General features: G+C 37.7%; 1 protein-coding gene across 13 annotated transcripts in view; it reads left to right on the plus strand.

The window, feature by feature from the left end:
* ALPK1 (alpha kinase 1) overlaps positions 1-23,421 on the plus strand; it is a 129,586-nt gene that overhangs the window by 64,873 nt on the left and 41,292 nt on the right. For 12 of the 13 annotated variants that reach the window (XM_041759451.1, XM_041759447.1, XM_041759450.1 and 9 more), the window contains 2 exons: positions 6,080-6,311; positions 10,960-11,114. In XM_041759451.1, coding sequence (XP_041615385.1) covers positions 6,191-6,311; positions 10,960-11,114 — 276 coding nt within the window. In that variant the 5' untranslated portion in view covers positions 6,080-6,190. Of the gene's footprint in view, positions 1-6,079; positions 6,312-10,959; positions 11,115-23,421 lie in introns of those variants that run through there. The other variant, XM_041759457.1, reaches the window with a different exon arrangement.

Raw genomic sequence — 23,421 nt, forward strand, 5'->3', positions numbered from 1 at the left:
AGTCTATATATGATAATTCCACTACCTAAATTCTTTGAAGTTCTGATCTATCTGTTGTTTCTTCTTTCACCCATTATTTCCTCTTACCTTATGCATTTTGTGAGCATTGATCAAGAACTCATATTTCTTGGTATTTTAAAGATGGAAATTCTTTCAAGCTTATTTTGAAGCCGGATTCCTTTTGAGAAGATTATGTTTCATTCCACCAATTGCCTGGAAAACTACAAACCTAGAACCTTTCTTTTTTTTCCATGGACTTCACATATGTAAAATCACCTCTTATTTGCTGTAGCTATTTTAAATAGAAAACACAGGGTTAGAATATTATTTATCTCTGGAGATCTTGAGAAACATTGTATAAAAGCTAAAGAATAAATGAAAAAGACGTCTAGGTATTTGACATGTTTTCAATAAACATAGTTAATTTAAGAATTTACATGAAATCTGCATGATCTAAGGTGGGGATGTCATTATGTTATAAATTGGAGTTTACAAGGTGTGTCCTCCTGAAGCTTTAGGATCATTTTTAAATAACATATTTTAAAGTAATTATCAGGTAGAGGTTTTGTGGATCTCATGACTTCAAATTCTCAAGGGGAAAACATTTCACTTTCCTCTAAGAAGGAGTATGTTTTGCCACAGGCAAATTTCTTGGGAGGTGGCAGGAGAGGATAGGGACTTATTTTTAGCTCACCCTTACACTGAAGATTCAACCTTTTAGGACATGAGTTTTATGCAAGGGAGAGTTTCCTCTTATATGTCCCACCTTGGGGAGGCCTTTGGTTTTATTTCCTCTCTTTCCACACTCCAAGATAGTGAAAACCAAAGTTTTGTCTTACAGTGTTTGCAAATACACTCAAGGCAAAGTCTAGTTTCTGTGTTCGTTAACTTTCTGGGTTCCACTTGTACTTGGTTGGTGTTTTCTGAGTAGTCTCTCCTTTCTTACCATGTTATTGATACATTTTAGAGGTGTTAAAGTGTTTTTCCAGCATTTTTACTTGTTTTCAGTGGGAATATTGGTCAGGATGTTTAGACTTCCATACTGCTAGAAATAGAAGTCTACTCTTTCAGGTTTTGGTGACTTAGAGTTGCCCTCTCTTCTCCCTTTCTATTCAATTTTAAAATGCTAACAATGGCCATTACCCAGAAATATCTATCCAAGGCACACAGTTGTCTTACACTCCAATCAGACTTCTCTTTCTCCTTTTGTTTCCCTACTTGCACCAACCAGTAGCAGAGTCAGTATGGTCAGAGTTTGTATGTAGGGTTACTCAGGGGAGGGTGAAAGGTTGGAAAAAAGCTGGATTGTCATTGCTAGTGACTGATTGGAGAAATGCATTTTGTTGTTCTATGTTGGAGACCAGAATACATTTTCTCATAGAAGCAATATGATAGGTGATTTTGAATGTAGATCAAAAAGTATGTTTAGTGTAATTATTTATGTACATATGAATTAAATGAGCTCTGTGGGTTTGCTTATGAATTATGAAATTGTGAAATTATGAAATTATGAATTATGAAACTGGTCATTAATTGAATTCCAACAAAGATATTTTAGACTGAGCTTTTGGACTATAATCATGTTAAATATGCCTTGTGTGGTTCATTTCAAAGTATTTATGTCTTATTCTTGTAATTTATAAACTCCTTGACAGTATAGACCATCTTTCCTACTTCTTTATCTTCCCCACATCTTCTAGTTTAAGAATTATGAGTAGATGGCCAGTGGATTATTTCAGAATGTCAGCCGGTAGACCTTTAGAATTCTTTTATTTTCCCTAATTTATCCCCCATCTGGGTACTAATTGTCCAAGGAAAAAAAACCTCACGAATTCCAAAAGAAATGGGGCTTTGAATAAAACTTTTAATGATTGCTGATTTGTCAATTGTAACTCAGCCACTCAGTTAAATTCTAGGTCACCAATAGAAATGAAGTACACAAGTATCAAAATCAAACATGGAATGTATGAACACGTGATCATTTGGGTATGGGAATGCCTGTGTGCCTTAGATTCTAAACTTTGTTGGGTATCTAGTGTTATTCTAAAGGTATCTACTTGTATGTCCTATTGCTTTTGCTGACCTCTTTCTGTTTAATTTTTAGAAAAAAATATATAGGGGGATGTCAAAATAGAAAAACTAATCCATACATTACAAAAATATAGGGAAACTAACGTTCTTCAATTTAGAAATAAGTACAGCTCGCAGAATTCCACAGTTCAGGGAGCAAAAATTGTTACGTTTTGAAATTGAAAATGATTCTTTTATAAAGGAAGCTGACCACAATTTCCAGCAGGACTGTTGCCTGAAGGAAAATTTCCTAGGCTTCAGCCTCTGTTATGCTTAACAATGAACCATACAAGTCTGGACAGATGGTTGGATTCCAAAGTGTTTCTCATGTTACAGTATTTTTTTCCTATTGTCTTTCCTGAATTCTGCAGGGAAAAGAGAAAATGCTATAACTTTCAAAAAGTATAAAGAATATCCTCAGTACATTTTGGGAAGTCACAAGTACTAAATATTAATTATCTCAGAAATCTCTTTTTGTTTTTTTAGAAATACTTTCTTGGTTAAAATCCAATTGCTAAAAAAAATAAATAAAAATAAAATAAAATAAAATCCAATTGCTTATTCTGGACAGTATGACCTATCTTCCTTACTATCTTTATTGCTAGAAATACAAAATGTAAGATGTATTTATATCTTTTCCTAGAAGATCTCTTCTATGTTCCTTGTCTCAAAGTATGGTAAAATTATCCATTCCACTTTGAGCTATGGTAAAGTAAAAAAAAAACCCTCAGGATTCCTTTCAAGGACATTCATATCCATCCAACAGCAATACTGCATTTATTCTTTAAACAGCCCTCAAATTTGTCCAATTTTCTGTATCTCTATTACTCTGGTCTGGTGATCTGATATTTCTCACCTGGATTGTTGCAATAAATGCCCAACTGATCTACCTGCAATCACCTTTTTCCTCTCTTCCCCTAATATACGCTACAATCCAAACAGAATGAATGTTTCCAGATGCAAATCTGCTCATGTTCCTCCTGCTACCAGTAGTGTCCTATGACACTTAGGGTAAACACAAAATTCCTTACCTGGCACACAGGTGCCAGCTAAACAACCTGAACAACCCCTACTTAACTGTCCAAACTCACCCCATATCAACTTTCTCCTTTTATCTCTAGGTCAACTAATTTGGCCTTCTTTCATTTCCTCTATATTTCTTTCTACATCAGAGCTGTTCTTCACCATTTTAACTTCATTAAGCCCTGTTCTTCTTACAGAGTTTAATTCCAACATCACATCCTTAGGGAATCCCCCATTCACCTTCTCTTGTTTTACCCAAATTATTAGGTCAAGTCCTGTTGTTTTCCCTCACAGAACCACATAGCTTATCTCTCTTTCACAGCACTTAGACAAAAGGAGGAGATTTATGATCCTGTGCATTAAGCATCCGGGTTTCAAGTGAGGGAACAAAAGCGGAGTTATATTTATTTAGTAATCCACCTCTAAGATTCAAGCCAACATTTCTAAACCACAGAAAAAAGTGTACATAAAAATATTATACTTAAGTGTTCTCAAAAGAGCCAGGAATTATTCAGTAAATAAGTATCAGATGTTCTTCAGCAATAGATAGGCTGCTGAGTATGTAATTTAAGACCTAGAAATATATTAGCAATTATTCCCACTTAACCCCCATAAAATACAGAGAAGAAAAATGAGTCTCAAAGTGAATCTCAAAGGTATCACAAATACTTAAAGATGAGAATGAAATAGAATTAGTCACAAATATCTATTGAACACTATTATGTGTAACAGTTTTCCTATAACCAAGTCTGCTTTTTATTACTACATGCTATTTCTGTTTAAACATTTACAGAAACAGAGCAATTAAGATTTATTTTAATTTTTCAGTATAACAAAAGACAGCTTTCTACCTTAAAAGGATAATATGGCACCAATAAAACATTACTATATGCCTTTTAGACAAAGGGATGATGTAAAAGTATATTACAGTACAGTATTATTTCTTTGTGCATGAACTCTTCATATTTTCTTATTATACCCCTCTTTCTACACGAAGTCCTAAAAAGGATCCTAGAAAAAAAAAAGAACCTCCTTCTTGGTTTTATTTGAAGAAAAGGGAATGCGTCCTATTCACCCATAGCTAATATCAAGCAAGGTTTGTTAACTTTCCGAATCACCAACTGCATTTCTCAATCACCATACTAACCTCCCATTCTAGCCACATCTCCCTTTTTCAAGAATGGTGGGAATGGAATGCCATAGCTACATAGCCTCTTACGCACACTAGTCCACTAATTAGCTCTCTGACCAGCCCTTACTTCTTGATTCCTTTCGTAGAAAGACAAGCTAATGGTCAGCTCTTACTACACAACATTGACTTAAAAACACTTGAGCTAAAAGGGACATTGAAAACCAGTTAGTCCAACAACCCAAACCATACAGGAGTAATTTCTCATTCGTCTTACACAGAAGAGAAATTTAATTTATAGTTATGCTTAAATATTTCTAGTAACTAATTCCTCACGATCTCAACTTTTTTTGGGGGGGGTTTATGATCTCAACTTTTGTGAATATTCTTTCAAGTCATAAGAATTTTGTATTCAAATACTCTACTTATATTCTTCACCAACAATACACAATTATTTTAATGAAACAAGCCTGTAACATCCTAAAATTCTGTTTTGGCAGTTTATCTGTATAAAGAATGTGTGTGTGTGTGTGTGTGTGTGTGTGTGTGTGTGTGTGTTTAAATCCAAAGCATATAGAGTATACCAGTCACGTTAGAATGAAAAATGAAAAGTGTAGATTATACAATTAGTTCATCCTTCATTTTGTGTTCCTGTTAAGTCTTAGAAAAAAAAAAGTTAGAAAAAAATGTTATCTTGCTTTTTGAAATTCAAAACTAGCTTCTTAAAGTGAGGCCTTTTTATCCAACACTTACACAATAATTCACAGCTTTAAGATTTTCAATGATTACTTCATTGCATGTATTAAGTTAGAAGACAAAGGGACTGGAGCCATCCATTTATCTGTTACTCTCTTCCCTTTCAGACTCTCTTGCTTTGGTAATAAAATTCTATGTGCCCTCTAAGGGTGTCTAAACCAGACAGCAGCTCCACATTCTATTCTGACAAACTCAGAAAGAGTTTCTTTGTTTCATTTGTTCATTATAAACAAAACAAAAGGAAGTTTGTTTTGTTTACAATGTACATTCTTTAATAAAGGGAAGGCAGACAAAAAGATTTGTTAATCTAGTGACTTTCTGGTATTTATTTGCCAGGCATTTTTGTACTGTCAGTAATTTATTTTGTTCTTTAAATTACCTTGACTGCCATAGATTATTACAGCATATTCACATTTACATATGAAATCTCTCAACTGTACATATGTTAAATAGCAATATAAGTAGATTCACCCATCCATATAATAAACTCATCCATATGATAGATCTAGGAAATTGAGTTATCTAAGATACCATTTCTCTATTTTATTTGGCAACCTGCCTGGCTGTGAAGAGCTTAAATTTGGCATCTGTCATTGCCTATCTTGGTCCAAATTATATGATGCTAAGTACCATGAAGAATACTTCACAGGGGAACTCAGTAGTGGGTTATGAGAATGGTAAACTTCATATCACCATGGGCCTGTATCTGAATATTAGAACTGTTAGCCAGATGCTTCCTGTAGACTTACAGACAGACAGAAAGTGTGGTGCCACTGGGATCCAGAGACACTGATGTAAAGTATGCAGGAGATACATAAATCATAGGGTATATTCATTTCATTTGGCTTCGTGGGATTCCACTGACATCACTGCGGGTAACCAAGGTCTGCACGAGGAGCCTCTCCCTTCTGCTCTCTGACGCCTTCGAGGTGCTGCCCATCTAGACCAGGCCCTGCAGTAATTTCACACACTCCCCTAATAAAGTCTTCAGGGGCTGTCATGTATTTTCATGTGTTTGCCCTATTATCCCTCCCTGCTTGAGTCTTACAGATAATTGATGATGCTTCAGTTAATCATCTTTCTCCCGCCTTTGTTCACCAGGTACCTCCGCCTTGAAGGGACTCTTTTATTGAGAATCGATGTCTTCTTCTGAGTAATTGATCACCATAGACCCGGGGACACTTGACTCATCATTGAGGAAGAGTAATTATCATGAATAATCAAAAAGCTATAGCTACACTACTGCAAGAGTGCAAGCAAGTGCTGGACCAACTCTTGTTGGAGGCGTCAGATGTGTCGCAGGAGGACAAGGGCGAGGACCAGCAGTACAGAGGTGAGGTCCTGATGGGGGGCACTGGGGGAAGGGGGAAGCCAGCAGGTTTGCTCTCAACTCCCCTGCCTGAACGACATGTTTTCATCTCTGCCCTATTTTTCTTCTCTTGGCAGATGACCACCGAGAGATGAGTGGATTTCTAGGGCATGAATGGGACATGGGCTGCAGGCGGACGGGCAGGGGAGGAAGCCCACTTTGTTGCAGTGAATTGCTGTCAGTTCTAATTTTAGGCTTCAGTAAACATGAGGCTACAAGAAAACAGTTTAGTTCAAGAAGAACAAAGCGTGCAAGTGGGCTGGTGCACGTAAATTTCAATTATTAAAAAATTGAAGCAACTTCTGAATGGTGGCGCATACTTTTTTTTCAAACTAGGCTTTTGTGCCTCATCAGTTTTCATAGACTTCTATGGTTTCCATAAATATGTCATCTCATTGGTTCAATTGACACATTTCTCATGCTGCATTCACATGCCGTTTGTAAAATAAATCCTCTCCTACTGATAAATACTGATTGCATCATTATTGGGGTATAAGAATTTGGCCTTTTGCTCATTTCATAGTTTATGCCATTCATAGTTTTAGATAGGTCATTGTTTGGGAAGTTTTGATCACAAAGTCTAGAGAGTTAAAGTATTTCTTATTTCTTCCATAGCCAGTTTTGGAGAGAAAATCTTTTTTCCTTAGATTTCTTTTTAGCATTTGAATAAATTTTCCTCTATTTCTATAAGTGTGTCCCTTTTATGGGCTTTTAATATTTTTCTTTGTATTTTTAGTGATTTTCTATTTGTTGCAGAAATAAGATTACTACACAAAATACATACTTCCCATTTCTTTTGTTGTTGAGGATTATGTGATGGGAAAACATTCTGGAGGAGCCTTTGCCTTACATTCTTGTATATAGGCACACACATTTTTTACAGTCACTTTTAGGTACCTATAGATGTCTTAAATTTTTTGTAATCTGTCATTTATGCTTCTTTCAAGATTAAGTGCCCTATGTTCCATTGTTTCTCAATACCTTAGTTTATGCATTTTCCTTATTTACTGGCCAGAAACACAACAGTGTGATTTTGCTTGCTAGTTATTTGTACCCATCAGCCTGAGCACACACTGGCAGGTGTTAGCCCCTTGTCAGGGAACAGCAGGTACCTCCAGAACATGCTTCACTGCTGCTTGTTCTAGTTCTCCCCAGGGGCAGTATGTTGTGTTCTATCTACTGAAGTTTTTCTCTTGTCTTTTTGTTACATGGCATCCTTTGTCTCTTCAGCCCAAATTCCTTTAAGTTCTGTGTTCTCCCTAGTGAAAACTCAGAGCCCCCAATTGGGTAGCATTTTCTTCTTTTTCTTCCCAAGTGCCACAGAATAATCAGTTTAGAAATAATCAGAAATAATCAGTTAAAGGAGAAATAATCAGTTTAGTTCCAGGTATGGCAAATTAGGGCCACAAAATCACTCAATTAGCAATGGCCCTTCAGGTAAGCTTCTTGGAGTGATTAGAGTAGCAGAAGAGGGTACTGCTCTTTCAGGGGCTGACTGCTGGGCTTGGCTGAATCTGATAAGCCAGTGGGAGAGGAAATCTATGCTGAGCCATTGACAATCTCAGCATTAATTGATCCCCATGGGGGCAAGCTGCATGATCCACTCCAAGCACCATCAGTACAACTGAATGTGGTCTGAGCATTCAGTACTTCCCTTAGCAGGTGGTTTCTGATTAATACAGGTGGGCAGACTGTGGGCAGACTGTGCTGCCACCAAAGTTGTCATTCGCATGTACTCCAAGAGAAAGGCATTATTACAAGGTCACCTATGGTGACAGGACAAGTCAGAGGACTTGAACATGATTACTGTGATTTTATTCTTCCCTCTCCTCCTCTCAACCCTATACTCTTCCCTCAGAAATTGTCCCTGTCAACATGGGAGACTACCCCTAGCAACTTCCTCAAAAATAGAGAAGGGACTAAACTCTAAATGTAGACACATTTTTAAAATGTATTTCAAAGGCACCATTTACTTCAATACGCCACAGTGGACTATCCAGGGTCTGGCATGATCTTCAGGGAAAGGTGTGGTATGAGGAAGGCAAAAATGAGTTGTATGGAATAGATTTTTCTCTGTCATCATGAAAAAAAAAAAGAAAATATTTATATAGTGCCAGTGTATGGTGAAATTCTTTGAATCCAAAAATCAGATTCCAGTTGTCATTTGACTACCCTTTTGACTCTTGAGCTTGATCCTTATGGACAGAATATCCAAACAATTTATCAGTCAAATGGGACACTTGAGAGTGAGAAGGAGCACTATTACTAAGTGCACTGGGACCCCACTGGAATGACCTAAGTGAATAGGACTAGTGATCCTAATCCTTACTATTTAGAAATATCATTTAAGAGACTTTTTCTAGGGGCACCAAGGTGGCTCAGTTAGTTAAATGGCCAACTCTTGGGTCATGGGTTCACTGTCGTCGGTTTCAGCCCTGCATTGGCCTCTCTACTCAGTGTGGAATCTTCTTCAGATTCTTTCTCCCTCCCCCTCTGCCCCTTTCTCTCTCTCTCTCTCTCTCTCTCTCTCTCTCTCTCTCTCTCTCTCCTCTCTCTCATAAATAAATAAAATATTTAATTTTTTTTCTCTACATATATATTGGAACACTTTTGGCCATCAGAGGGCCAGGCTTTCTAAAGATTATGACCACATAGGCTCCTAATATGGCTCTGCTTTCTTTGAAGGAGTGCTATCACATAGCTGGTGCTCAGTAGTTTTGGATTGCTGAATCAGAGAGCAATGGTTTCAGTGTGATATTTGTAAATCATCCTCAGAAGTCCATACAGATTACTCATTGGTGTGGCCCATTTGATATCTCCTCAATACCAAGCAATGTTTTCCCATCAGCAATATTCCTTACATTTGCCCAGTTGGTGGCAAGGACACAGATGGGCATCATAGACTAAGGCAGAGTTAGGTTTTCTTCCTTCTCTTCTTTTTGTTTTTCACTCTATCATATCTCTTTTTTCCTATTTAGCATGTCTCATGTAGATATAAGACTAATCCTTCTTTTAACCATCATGGTGTGATTTACAGCAATGATAAGACATGATGCCTGTCTTCAGGGAGCTCAAAGTCCAATGAGAGGACAGTGTGATTACAGAGCAATGGAATGAACACTGAAAAGCCATGCATTTTGGAGTCTGGGAGCACTCAGGAGAGACATTTTAATTCCACAGAGGGTAATCATGGCAGGCTGATAAGAAGTAGCCATGTTTGCCCTGAAGCCAGTGGGCCTGAGCTTGATCATGAAAGAACTGGGAGAGAGCAATGAAAAAATGAAGACAAGATATACAAAACCATTAAAGAATTTTATACAGGGCAATGGCCTGGTCTATCTTGTGTTTTAGCAAAATGAGGACCAACAGTGTGGAAGTTGGAGTGGATGGAGCAAGACAGGAAGTGGTGATTCAGACAAGAGTTACTGATAATGAAAAGGAGGAAATGGATTTTAGGATCTATAGAACCCAATAACCAGTTAGATTGAGGGAGGAAGAAAGCAAAAAGCCTTGACTGACTTCTAGATTTCGGCTTGGGTGACTCAGTGAATGGTGGTAGCATTCATCAAAATAAAGAATAGAGAAACAGATTTAGAAAAAAGATGGTGAGTTCAACTTTGGATACTTTTAAGTATGAAATGTCTGCAAGACAAGCACCTAAGGATTTATAATTGGCAGTCATATAATCAGGTCCATAACGCCATATCCAAAACACTGGGAGTTTACATGTGCTTGGGAATTCAGAATTCTTTCAAATGTTAGGAAGATAGTCTGGTGCAGGGGCCATCTGTTACATTCACACTCCAGCAGAAGTTGGGGCAGCATCTACAGTCAAACATTAAAATCTTTGCAGCAAAACTTTTGGCTAATCTCACTAAGTAAGTTAAACAAGACCATAAAGAGCCTTTAGTCAATTCAAGTCTGGTTTGGATGCTAAACTTAAGAAAAAACATTCTCGTTTCCAGAGCTTTTTGCGTTTTCCAAGTTTGGAAAGGAGATTGTAGACCTCTATAATTAGGTTTGGCACCCAGGAAGAGATCAAATGTATCTACTAATGTAAAACAGGGACATTTCACAATACATTGATACCATTTCAAATTGCATTTGGGTTTTTTGTATTAATTGTCTATATTCAAATGTAGTCCATAGTGAAAGTATGAGATGAAGTGAGGTGAGGTCTTGGAGAAGTAAAAAGAGTTTGTACAAATTGACTCTGCATTACCCAGCTGCCACAAGTCCCAGGTGTCATTCCATCACAGGCCCATTCTCATTTTACAAGGAAAATAATATTTCCTTCATTCCTTTCTCTGATTCTTCATGCAGAGATAGTCACTGAAGTGTTTTACTTCCTGCTAAAAACCTTTCTTAATGCCTGACTACCCCAATTTACCTGAAGGGCAAAGTAGACCAGGGCCACCCCTGACAGATAGCTTTGCGCTATTATTCTTTGAGTCAGAACCACCAGCTTTAGACTAACCAGCAAGAGGTAGGAAATTTTTTTTTTTTTTTTTTTTTTTTTTTTTTTGCCACTGAGGTGCTTCATCATAACATTGGTAACTCAACAGCCTTTTCTTTGACTGCCATTTCCTTACCTGAACTCTGACCTTTTCAGCTTCACTCCCCAGCGAGCTAAGGACCCTGATCCAGGAGGCAAAGGAAATGAAGTGGCCCTTCGTGCCTGAAAAGTGGCAGTACAAACAAGCCGTGGGCCCAGAGGACAAAACAAACCTGCAGGATGTGATTGGCGCCGGGTTGCAGCAGTTACTGGTAGGAAAAGCCACACCACCTGTTCCTCTGACACCCCAAAGTGAGGCATTTAGTCTCTAAGTGGTCTAATAGATTAAATTTCTTTGAAGCATAAGACAGCCCCTACCCTTATGGTCAGCTCTGCCAGATTGACTAATGTGGGGGAAATACCTTTTAGAAACATTGCTTGCCTTCTGTTGGAAAGCCAAATCAAGTAAAAGTGAAGAAGGGTGGTCAGTGGGTCTATCAAGAAACCTGTCATCCAGAAATGTGTATTATATCCTTGGTAGGCTGGAAGCGGTAGTTTTGATCCTGCCATATGTCATAACATTTTTATTTTGAAATGCTTTTTTTTTTAAGTTGACTAGCTTAAAAAAATAAATTCACCATTATTTCATCAATATGACTTGCTGTCTGCCCCCTGCCCAAACCCAGGATCCTCCTCACTCCCTTATCTCCTCACGACACAGGCTATTCAGGAAGCATGGAATCAGAGTCACTGACCTGCTTATTCCTCAGCTCTTTTACTGGAAATTAATCAAACTGATATCTCTACCTTGGATAGAAGAAGGCCTCAGGAATAGCACATGAACTCAGACTTGAGCTCAGATTTCAGCCTTAGGTTCTGGGGATGCTACAGGGAGTGCCACTATTCTTTTTGGTAGCATTGTTTGTTACCTACAGTCTCTCTGACAATTGCCAAGGAAGAGAGTCTATTAGCTTTTATATATATTTTTTCTCATATAAAAATATTAATTATCTGGAGATCAGGCATTACAAGCACTGATAATATCCTAAAATCTTTGTTTCAGTTTATATGGGAATGTGTTTTTGGATCATCTCAAAATGAATGTATAGACTTTGTCTTTGCCTATCAAAACAGAAATCTGAGAAAGATTCCCTGATCTACATACATAAAATGGCATTTTTGGAGGCTTAATAAAAATAGTAAAACCCTACTTTTCCCACACCCTTCCCCCCAAAAATAAACAAATAGACTGGGGCTAAGTAGACTGGGAACTGCAGGCAAAAGAGAATGAATATCTGGAAAGAAGGCAGTGATGAGCCAGGGATTTTAAATTTGCAGTCTTGGTATAGGTGGAAAAGCAGAATGGACTAATAACTATAATTTGTATGTCACTGTAGATTTTACAAAGTGCTTGCACATGAATCACCTCATTTAATTCTCAAAACGGCCCTCCGGTGATTATTACCATCATCATCCCCATTTTGCAGATGAGGAAATTAAGGTGCAGGAAAATTAACGTGTCCAGGGGAACAGACCAGTGAGTGGTGGCACTACTCCTTCCTCCATCTCACTGCCAATTCTCTGTCAGGTGGAATCCTTGAGACTTGTTTACTCTAAAGCAAGATGTAAGGCTGTCCAGTAGAATTTGCTGCAATCGTGAAAATGTTCCATATCTCTGCTGCCCAATACATTAGACCCTGGCCACCTATGGCTCTCCAGCACTTGAAAAGTGGCAAGTATGACTGAAGAACTGAATTTTTTTAGTATTACTTAATTTTTAAAATCATTTTCTATATAAATAGCCACTTGTGACTAGGGCTACTATTTTATTGAACGGGGACCTCTTCAGCAGTGATGCTTAAAATAAGACCTCACATCAGGAGCACTTGATTACCTGGAAATGTGTGGGATATTCAGATTCTTACCCTCCGCCCCCAGTCTTACCAAATCAAGAACTCTGGGGCTGGGAGTCTAACAATGAGCATTAGACAAGCCCTCTGGATGATTCTTGTGCATGCCTGAGTTTGAGAACCAGCCTTCTAAATAAAAGAATAGAATGAAGAGCGAAGGGGAAAATCAGAGAGCCTGACCAGGGATATGAGGGGAGAAGGGGCAAGGTAAGGTGTAAAGGAGACTCCAATGTGAAGGTTGCAGGAGACCAACAATAAAAGCAAACTCTCCTTCCCATCAATTCCAGGAACTTGTTTAGACTGAGACCAGCTCCTGAAAAGCCAATAGTTGCTTTACTTGCTTGGAGAGCCTTGGGTGATTTGGCCATTGGTGGCATAGAACTCTCAAGGCTTCCAAAGAAGGTGAGAACAGGATCGCTTCAGAGAAGGAGGGAACCCTGCTTTTGACCTCTGGGGCTTAGAAAGTTCCTCTGAAATTCAAACATAGGCTGAGTGGGGGAGACAGAGCACACCACCATAACCAGTCCATCCCACAACCATTAGATCCCCCTCAGTGCATGAAGCTGATAGTGACTTTTGCAGAAAAACTTTTGAAAATTTGGTCTTGGTGCATTTGGGGGTTAATGTGAGTTGGGAGACAAGCTGCTTAGTTAGACTGTTTTAAGGATCCATTTATTATTTCTTCTACCTTCCCTCTGTATACTGCACGGATGTCATGGTTGGGGGAAATGGAGACATAGGGAATTTAAGATGTTTGTGTCCAGCTCACAAGATTACTAGTGGCAGCTCTAAGAATCAGTCCATTAGGCTTCTTTGGCCCCTGATGTATTTAACCTGGGAGCTTTTTGAACTCTCAGCATCATTTTCTTTAGCTTCCCCAGCAAGCTATAAATTAAGTAACCACACCTCCTAAAGACTCTTAGGATGCTTTCCTATTGTGTCAGCCCCCAAGTGCACAATTACCAAACCACTCTGTTTTGTAAATAAGAGAACTATAGCACTCTGTGAACTCGTGCGACTTTTGATATCTTAGCTTGTCAAAAGTATCTCAAGTGAATTCCGTGATTTGTTTTTATACCATTCTCCATTGATTTCAATATTATACTTTACTGAAGCTGGATGGCCATGATTTAATAATCAATTAATTACGAGACTCTGTTCTGAAATAAAAAATTAGTCAAAGGCTGCTGACCTTGTCTTTTCAGCCAAGTTATCTCTTCTTACGGTTTTTTCACAAATCTAAACTTGCCCTGGTTTTCTTTGCCTTGAAATGAATCCTTCCCATAAAAAGTTTCCCCTCTACTTTTAAAATTCGCATTACACTTAGAGTGTAAACACTGCTAAGTTTAATTTATTAAACTTAATTCCGTGAATAACAGATCAAAGTTAAGCATAGACTTATGCTGAGTGCCTGAGTTTTGGTGAAATTAAGAGTCATTTATAATGTTATTCTCCTTAGACTGAACATAATCAAGAAAATTATATATGTTGTACGCTTCTCTTTCTGTTCTCCACAGCCTCCCTCATTTCCTACCTCCCTATATGCACCCCCCTCCTTTCCTACCCCCAATCTTTTTTCCTTTGGTGTGTGGCCACAGACAGAAATTTATGGCAGGGGCCAACCTCCTTTACATTCCACACAAAGCTTGCTGACTTGAGAGAGTTTGTTCGCTCTCTCCCAGAAAAAACACCTGCAGTACGCTCCCCAAGAAACCTGGAGAGATGGGAGATGAATGTGGCTGTAATAGCTGGGCAGTGTTTTTGGTATTATGCCCTCTCCCCAGGTAGATGGGTCTTTTCTGAGATGATACCAATTATTTATTGCTGAAACATCTGTTGATAACTGCAGCTGCCCTGTGAAACAAAGCATATCATGGGGTCACGGGCTATAGGGACCTAAAATCCTACCTCATGCTAGTTTGAGACTATTCAGTAACACTCTCAAGCCCATGGGTTACCATCATCTTTAATGTCTCATCATGCCATAGAAAATACTTTGTAAACACTGCACTGCCCTGCCCTACAGGCTTTGAAGTATTATTTCATCTTCATCGGTAATTTATATTCCAGTGCCATTGTGCTGTGGGAAAAAGAGGGGGAACCTTTTTTGTTTTCCATTTAATTGTATATTGCCTGACACTTTGACCTGTATTATTAGTATTAGTCAGAAAAAGGATTTTCTCCCTCTCTTATTTAAAAATAAAATTTCAAGGGAAAGTAAGCGCTCCTTCAGCTCTTTTCACTCAAAACAATGTTTACACTCTAAGACGGGAAGATGAAAAGCACAAGTGATTTTTTTCGAGTGTCGGAGAAGGGCATTTCAGTTTTTGAAAGAGAACAGTAAGGCCCTTATAAATATCATTCAGCAAAACCTTTGATGGATTTTTTCAAAAAGTATTGAAGGCATTTACCATTGGCTTCTGTTTAGCTTGCTCTTAGGCAGGCACAGTAGAGTTCTTAGTAGTAAATCTATCCTTGCTTCTGAGATGCCAAGGAATGATGGCACCAGCCTCAGTGTAGATGCCAACTTTTGTAATTTTTCAGTAATTTTTACACTTCTAAAAAAGATGATTTCTGCACAATTCTTTAATTGAATTGAATATGAAAATAAAACTTCTAAAGAGGAGATAAAGAACATGCTTGGATTTGCATATCTGTGGCAGTTGAGAGCAAGCTGGATTGCCAGGCTAAGAAAAAGTGTTGGGTAGGCCCTGGTTTTGAGCGTTCCCTGCAGCTTTGGGGGCCCTGATCTTGGTGAGGAACTGGCCTCTCCTCAGCCCTGTTTCTAAAGGAATGGAATCTAAATTTCGTGTGGTGCCTCTGCAGAGATACACAGTAATTTTTAGAGGTTGACTAAAGTAAGGTCCAAGGAGGTAAGACAGTCTCAGAAGAAAGATATTTTTTCCATTTTCTTTTCAATTGTACAACCATAAAAATAGGTAATCTTATAAACTTTTATTTCACAAGTATTTTTAGAAATATCTGTGCTACCTTGCAGTAATTTGAAGAGTGACCCCCTCCCCGCCAAAATGATTAGTTGTTTTCCTGTCCTTTTTTTTTTTTTTTAAGATTTTATTTATTCATGAGAGACACAGAGAGAGGCAGAGACATAGGCATAGGGGGAAGCAGGCTTCATGCAGGGGCCCGATGTGGGACTTGATCCTGGGACTCCAGGATCACGCCCTGAGCCAAAGGCAGACACTCAACCACTGAGACACCCAGGCGTCCCTTGTTTTCCTATCCTATCTTGGGTGAAAAACCTTTGTGGATGAATACAGTTTGATATCTTTATTTTCCAGAATATTTTTCTAATATATCTCTTCAGTTAATCTTGGTGCCTTTAACTTATTGCTATTTTTATTTTTAAACTATTTAAAATACTAAGGAGTCAAAAATTAAAACATAAATAAACATGAGTAAATATAAGAGTTGATCATTACAATATTGCGGGGAACTGGTTTAAAAATGTCTAGTGTAATTAACCTAGGAACAGAGAGGGGCAAGATTGTTTAGCAAAAATAAGCATAAATTTATTAGATAATGAAAAATCAAGTTGAAGAAAGATACATGGTGTGAGGATTAGGAAAGGTGAGATGCTATCCCTGGGAGCAATAAAATTCCCTTCCACGAATAAGCTCTGGGTTAATAAAGTTCTTAAAACTCATTTAAAAAATGTTTTCAGGTAGCAGTTTTCATATTAATAATAGAAGATTCAAAAGCAGTAATAGGTGATTTTTGGATTTTGATTTTTTACCAAGTGATTTTTTCAAGTGAAATGTTCATCTTTATGTGCTTTGGGGTTTTAGTAGCTGAGATCTTTTTCATCAGGATGTAAAAAGCAAGATGAATGCAAGCTTCATATTCATTCATTTATTCACAGAAACTTTATTGGGTATTAACATGTGCCAGACATTTGATATATAGAACATGGAGAGAAACACAAAAGAAAAAGAAGATGTAGTTCATGTCCTGGAAAAACTACCAGAATGAAAAGATGGGGCAACCAACCTTTTGTCAAAAGACCCACTTGTTGAAATGGTTCCTCCCATTTATTGACCACCTAATATGTGGCAGGTGCTCAATACATATTCTTCTAATTCTTACAGTCTTGGCCACATGACCTGTCTTAGCCAATGAAGGGTGATTTGAAGTGACATAAGCAGAAGCTTTATAAGCCATTGTGTAGTTCAGCCATTGGAAGTTTTCCTTTGCCACATGAACAAGATAGTGACTACTCCTTCAGCCTGGATCCTGAAAAGGGCAAGATACATGGAGCAGAGTCTCAGAGTTAGAGCCAAACTGCAGCCAATGCCAAATATGAACATCAACCAAAATAACTTTGTTGTTAAAGGCATTGAAATTTTTGGATTATCACAGTCTTACCAAGTGATATAGGTTAATTTATCCCCACCAAAATACATTGAAGTCTTAACCCTTAGTGTCTCAGTATATGACTTTATTTGAAAATAGGGTAATTGCAGATGTAATTAGTTATGGTAAGCCTTTATTCCAATCTGGCTGGTGTCCTTATAAGAAGATGGCCATGTGAAGAAGACACAGAGACAGAGAAAGAATGCCATGTGATGACAGGAGCAGAGAGTGGGTTGGACAGCTATAGGCCAAGGAATGCCAAGGATTTCTGGCAACACCAGAAGCTGAGAGAAAAGCATGCAACCTTAGAGAGAGGATGGTCCTGCTCCCAACCTGATTTTGGACTTCAAGCCTCCAGAACTTGGAAGTAATAGATCTCTATTGCTTTAAGCCACCCAATTGGTGATACTTTGTTATGGCTGTGGCAGGAAACTAATACACTAAGGGAAAGCTGGATGATGTACATGTGGAAGATAAGGCAAGAAAGCTCTCAAACAACTTCAAGATTCTTAGTATGTGGCCCTATGCCTCTATAGAGAAGAAGGCAAAATACACCACAGTCCACAATCAAGAACAAAATTTGTTCAAAAGAACATTTCAACAAAAATAGTGTCTAAAGCAAACAAACACAAAAAGGTAGGGTATAGTATTCACTATATTATTTCATCCTTACACATGAGTGAAGAAAATAGTTTGGAAAAAAACATACTATTCTTTCTACTTCATTCAGTTTTGGGCTGCAGTACAGTCAACCACCCATTAACCATCTCCATTCATATGTCCCAGATATCTCAAGTCTACTAGGGCCCAAACTGGCTCATCATCTTCCAACTTTTTTTCATATCCTCAACCACATTTTGTTCTCCTTCAGTGATCACAATATCAATGATACCATGAACCTCCCAGTTACCCAAATCAAGACCTAGGAATCATCTTTAGTTCTATCTTCCCCTTCAATCCTCATATCTTTTTGATTATCAAGCCCCACTGTTACCTCTTAAATGTCTGTCAAATACATCTTCCCATCTGCAAGCCTACTGCAAATATCACATCTCCTTCCTAGGTTATATCCAACCCCTCTTCCTACCTCTAGTCATGTCCTCTGTAAATAACCATGGTAAGGTTATGCTGCAGAAAAAACAATGCCAAAGTTGTAAGGACTTAAAGCAATAAAGGTTTGTTTCTTCATCTTTCTGTATGTCTGTCCGAGGGGAGGGGGCAGAGAAGAGACCTCTGCTTCATGTCACTCTCCCTCAGGGACCCAGCTTGATGGAATACCTACCACTTAAAATATTGCAGGTTGCCAGGGCAGGAGGAAGGGTAAATGATAAATTGCACTATGGCTTTTGAATACGTACATACAGAAATGACCATAGGTCACTTTAAGGTGGTTTTGGTGGTGACCATGGGTCAAATTAAGCCATGCAGTCACACCTCACTTCGAGAAGTCAGGGAAACACAATTCTACCAAGTGCTCAGGAGGAGACACAGAAAGAGATTGGCAGATAGCACCCATTATCACCATGGCTTGACAGCTTTACTCCACACTGCAACCAAAATCATCTTTCTAAAATAGCAGTCTGACCCTTTTTCTTGCTTAAATCACTGGGAGGAATTTCAATTAACTTAAAAAATTTTTTTAGCATAATCTTACAAAAGTAGTTAATACTAATCCTGAACAACAAAATCTAAATAACTGTGGATGAAACGTTTTCATTAAAGTCATAGGATTACTAGTTACTTTTATTCTTTATATATTTTTCTATTCTTCCCATTAAACATCTCTTACCATTACAAAAAAGGAAGGGGAGAGAGAGAGAGAAGCGTATCTTTATCAGTCACCTTTAAATCTAGGTAGGGCCCAATGTTCAGAAAAACCTAAGGAAGGATACTAAGACTATGCTGCACTACTTCTCTCAGAGCAAAAACAAATACTCAATTGCTTGTATCGTAACAATGAACAAGCTAACGTCATTAATTAAGTGATTTGGACAAGGCATCTTTCATTGATAAAGTAAGGAATATTCTTATTTCTGAATCTTCTATTCCCATTTGATGGCCTGCTGTAAGGTATCATTCTGCTCCTGCTTTGTCTCTGGAGATCATTTTAAATGCACACAGCTGTGTACCCACACATACACATATGGAATATATATGTGTATATATCTATATAATTGGTATTCACCAATACAAGTTATTTCTTTATCAAATGATAGAATATCAAAGCTGGAAGGAAATTTAGAGATCATCGATTTTGAGCCCATTATTTGATAGAAGGGGAACTGAAACCCAGAGAGAAAGAAGCGGCTCACCATAAATCACAGAGCCAGTCCGTAGGAGCAACAGGAGGAAAAGAGGTTGCCAAAAACATGGCAACCAGGTTTCCTGATCCTGACCCTGATGTTTCCTCTCTGAGTCTGCACAGTCCCATCCTTCACACAGGCCAGTTGTAGGACTGGGCCAGCCTTTCCCTGCTACCTTGCTATGCTTCCTGCTTCCCTGTAATCTGCCCTCGGCATTCCCTCTGTTAACATGATTGGACTTTTTTACTCAGAGCAGAATCAGTTAAGACAAATTTTAATTTCCAGTTATCAACATTTAAAACTTTAGTTTCTTCTACTGAAGAAAGAAGAACTTCTAGTTCTTCTCTTGAAAAGCAGCCAGACAAAATGTTCAGGTTCATCAAAAGTTTCATTTAATAAGTGAAAATTAGGTGCCCTTGGAAGACAAATATTAGCCCCAAGGCCTATGAAGTTTCAGACTTTAAGATAGAGTATGATTAAAATCACCAAGGACTTAAGCCCTGCTCTAAAACTGTGCCAAAAACTGCCCCTTTTAATACGGTACTTTCAAGTTTCAATGGAAGATAAATTAAAACGATGACTTGTTTTTAAAATTCTACCAACGAAACTTTGGTTGCCACAGAATCAGGCATGCGAGTTATCCCTTTGATGAGGGCTAACCCTGTGGCATGAGTTTCATGTCTCCCCATAATGAGACCCAAAGGCTGAGCCAAGCCTTGGAGGAGTTGATCCGACTAAGATGAATGGGCAGAGCAGCCCAGTTCAAAATGCGGGAAATGAACAGGTTGCAAAACTGGGCAGACATAAAAAAGCAATGACTCTCAGAAAATGGTAAGTCCTAGGGGTGTGTTTGTTCATTCCTGTCAGAAAGTAAGAATAACATCACCTAAATCTTATATGTGAAATAAATAAGGAGCTTAAACAATAATATTATCTCTGAAAATACATCTCCATATGCTGACGCTGTTTGTATTAAACGATATGAAAATATTGTCTTTGTATGTCAACAAATGTCAAATAGTGGCAATTTAATATGATTCAATCTGATGTGTTTTTCACAACATACACTCTTGAGGAAAACCCTGGAAAGTAAATTTGATTATGCCCATTTTGCAAATGAAATGATTGGCTCAGGGAGCTTGAGAGATTCTCCTAAGCCACACTACAATGTGGCTAGGCTGAGATATAACCCAGACCTCTCCCTTGTGCCACCTCCCTTTGCCTGCCATCATCCTGTTATCATGTGGAATCACCTACCAGGCTTATTAAACCAGCTTGCCTCACTCTCAAGGGCAGACATCCAAAATTTTTAAGCTCAACAAATTTCACAGGTATTTGGAATTAGCCCTTTTTTTTTTTAAGGATGTATTTGTATAGCACAAAAAAGAGACTTGCATTATCCCACTGATAAATTTATTCTGAATCAGTTGCCTTTAATCTTTTTTTTATTGCTCATCCCATCAGTAAAAACTTATTAGCAGGCACCCTGATATACATTTAATTTTTCATATAACAAACATGTTAAATGCATGTACTATGCATTCTTATGTTATATATTTCTATAGAATGAAAATTTAAAAACAACACAAAGATTAAATGACTATTTTAGAATATTTTTAATTGCATTATTGGGGGCACCTGGGTGGCTCAGTAGATTAAGGGTCTGCCTTTGGTTCAGGTTATGATCCCAGGTTGGGGATCTCTGCTCACCATGGATCTGCTTTCCCTCTCCCTGCTTGTGTATGAGCTCTCTATTTGTCTATATGTCTCTCTCTCTCTTTCCTTCTCAAATAAATAAATAAATAAATAAAATCTTTTTAAAAATAAATAAATTGTAGGGGATCCCTGGGTGGCGCAGCGTTTTGGTGCCTGCCTTTGGCCCAGGGTGCGATCCTGGAGACCTGGGATCGAGTCCCACGTCGGGCTCCCGGTGCATGGAGCCTGCTTCTCCCTCTGCCTGTGTCTCTGCCTCTCTCTCTCTCTCTATGTCTATCATAAATAAATAAATAAATCTTTAAAAAAAAAACATTAAAAAAATAAATAAATAAATTGCATTATTGGCATGAGAATCTTTTTGTTCATGTTAAAATTATAATTGAGTATGTTTAATTAGTTTTTGAAATCTTAGCACTGTACTTTGAAGATGTGGCTAGGACAGGTTTTTTTCAATACTAAGTTTTAATGGCAGTCATAGTTGAAAAAAATTATGCTTCCAAGCTTGGTAGATCCAAATAAAAAGAGGTCAGTTAATTCGTGCCACTCATATTTCAATTCATCCATCAATCCTGAAGAATCATTTGTTGAAATTCAGCTACTAAATTTCCACCTTCCTTAGTGTCAGTTGTGTCTTTTTGCAGGTTAATTGGGAGATATCTTTTTTTTTTTTTTAACAAAGAATGTAAAACTCTTTGTGTGGAAGATTTTTAAACAGGTTAAAAGTTTCCCATTTGTGTGAGTTATTTTTATGTGGTACTTTATTTTGGTATGAAGATCACAATGATGAAAAACATTTCCAGCCCTTATTATCTGAAAAATATTTTTTCAAAATACTGCTTGGATAGAACACTATTGTCAGCCACCTATCACAGGAAAAGGGGGAAATTTTGGAGAACTTATCTTTTTATAAAAGAAAATGTCTAAACTCTTCAAATTTGACAATTCTTTAAAGAACTTTGCCTTCAGATGTCTGTAGTCTTTCCCTCTCCCCTTATGAATTATTCCAAAGTGTCTATGACTTGTGATAATGTAATCTGCCAATCTACTTAAGTAGGTATGTATAAACTGCAATACAAGCAACTAAAAACTGAGTTCAGTACTCTCATTGTTGGCCCCTCCAAGATGAGGAATTCCCCAAGGACCATCTGTGACAAATGGCCATCTGACATCCAGGCAAAGTAAGGAGCTGGTGTCCATCCATTTTTTTAAATGTCAGTAAAGTTTAATTTCCTTCTTACTGGTAAATTTCACTGGAATTTTTTGTAAATTTTCTTTCTATTTTGAGATCTGAAAGACTGATTCCATAGACCTCCTCCCAATCCACTCTCAAAATTATGAGTTATTATTTTTTAAGCAGCTACTAGTGAGCATTTTACATACATTTTCTTTAATTTTCTCAGTAATCTACATAGTATTATTATCCTTATTTATATATAAGAAAGTTGAAATTAAAAAGTCAAAAAATTACCCCAAATCAGGTAGTGCCTCAGTAGACTCAAAGCACCCACTTTTGCACTTGCTTGCAGTATCAACTGTAGCAACTGAGGTGACTAGTTTCCTCATGAGAATACCCTCAACAAGTTGGCTTCTTTTCTAGATATATGCATAATCTGTCCCATTTTGAAAGTATTACCAACTCATTCTGTAACTAGTTATATTTACTCAACATTAAAGACTGGAAGAAAAATATGCTTCTTTATGGTTACTGAAAATTTATCGTACTAGGCATGAATTATTCCCACTGACACTATATATGAAATTGAAATCTCTGGGCTTTCTTGAGTCAGTGTCAGGTGGAACCATAAAAGGGCTTGCTTCGAAGTCAGATTCATAACCTTCTCTCTCAGCAGGTTTCTCATTTTATTATTTTGAGCACAAGAGTGTGACAGCTTCCCTTCATATACTTGAAATGTGCATTACTTATACCCGTTTATGACTTTAGTGGCTTATGCCAGAGATTCCAAATACTGTTCAATGAGCTGACTGAATCAAGATGATCTAGGATATGTGTGTGAGTTGGGTGAGAGGATAGGGGAAAGGACAGCTTCTTTAAGATATTCCCTGGAGATTGTGATTTTAGATCTCTATTGAGATCTAAGAATCTGTATTAATAAACCATCACTAGTGACTCTAATGCACAACCCAATGGAAATCTCACTATTGTACTCCCTTTTTAAAGTATCTTATTTGTCATTAGTAGTACATTTATAATTGAATCATATTTAAAATACATTATAGAAGCTCTGATTCAAGAATATTATAGCGAATCATGAAGACTA

The sequence above is a fragment of the Vulpes lagopus genome, chromosome 6 (assembly GCF_018345385.1).
Source record: "Vulpes lagopus strain Blue_001 chromosome 6, ASM1834538v1, whole genome shotgun sequence".
NCBI lineage: Eukaryota > Metazoa > Chordata > Mammalia > Carnivora > Canidae > Vulpes > Vulpes lagopus.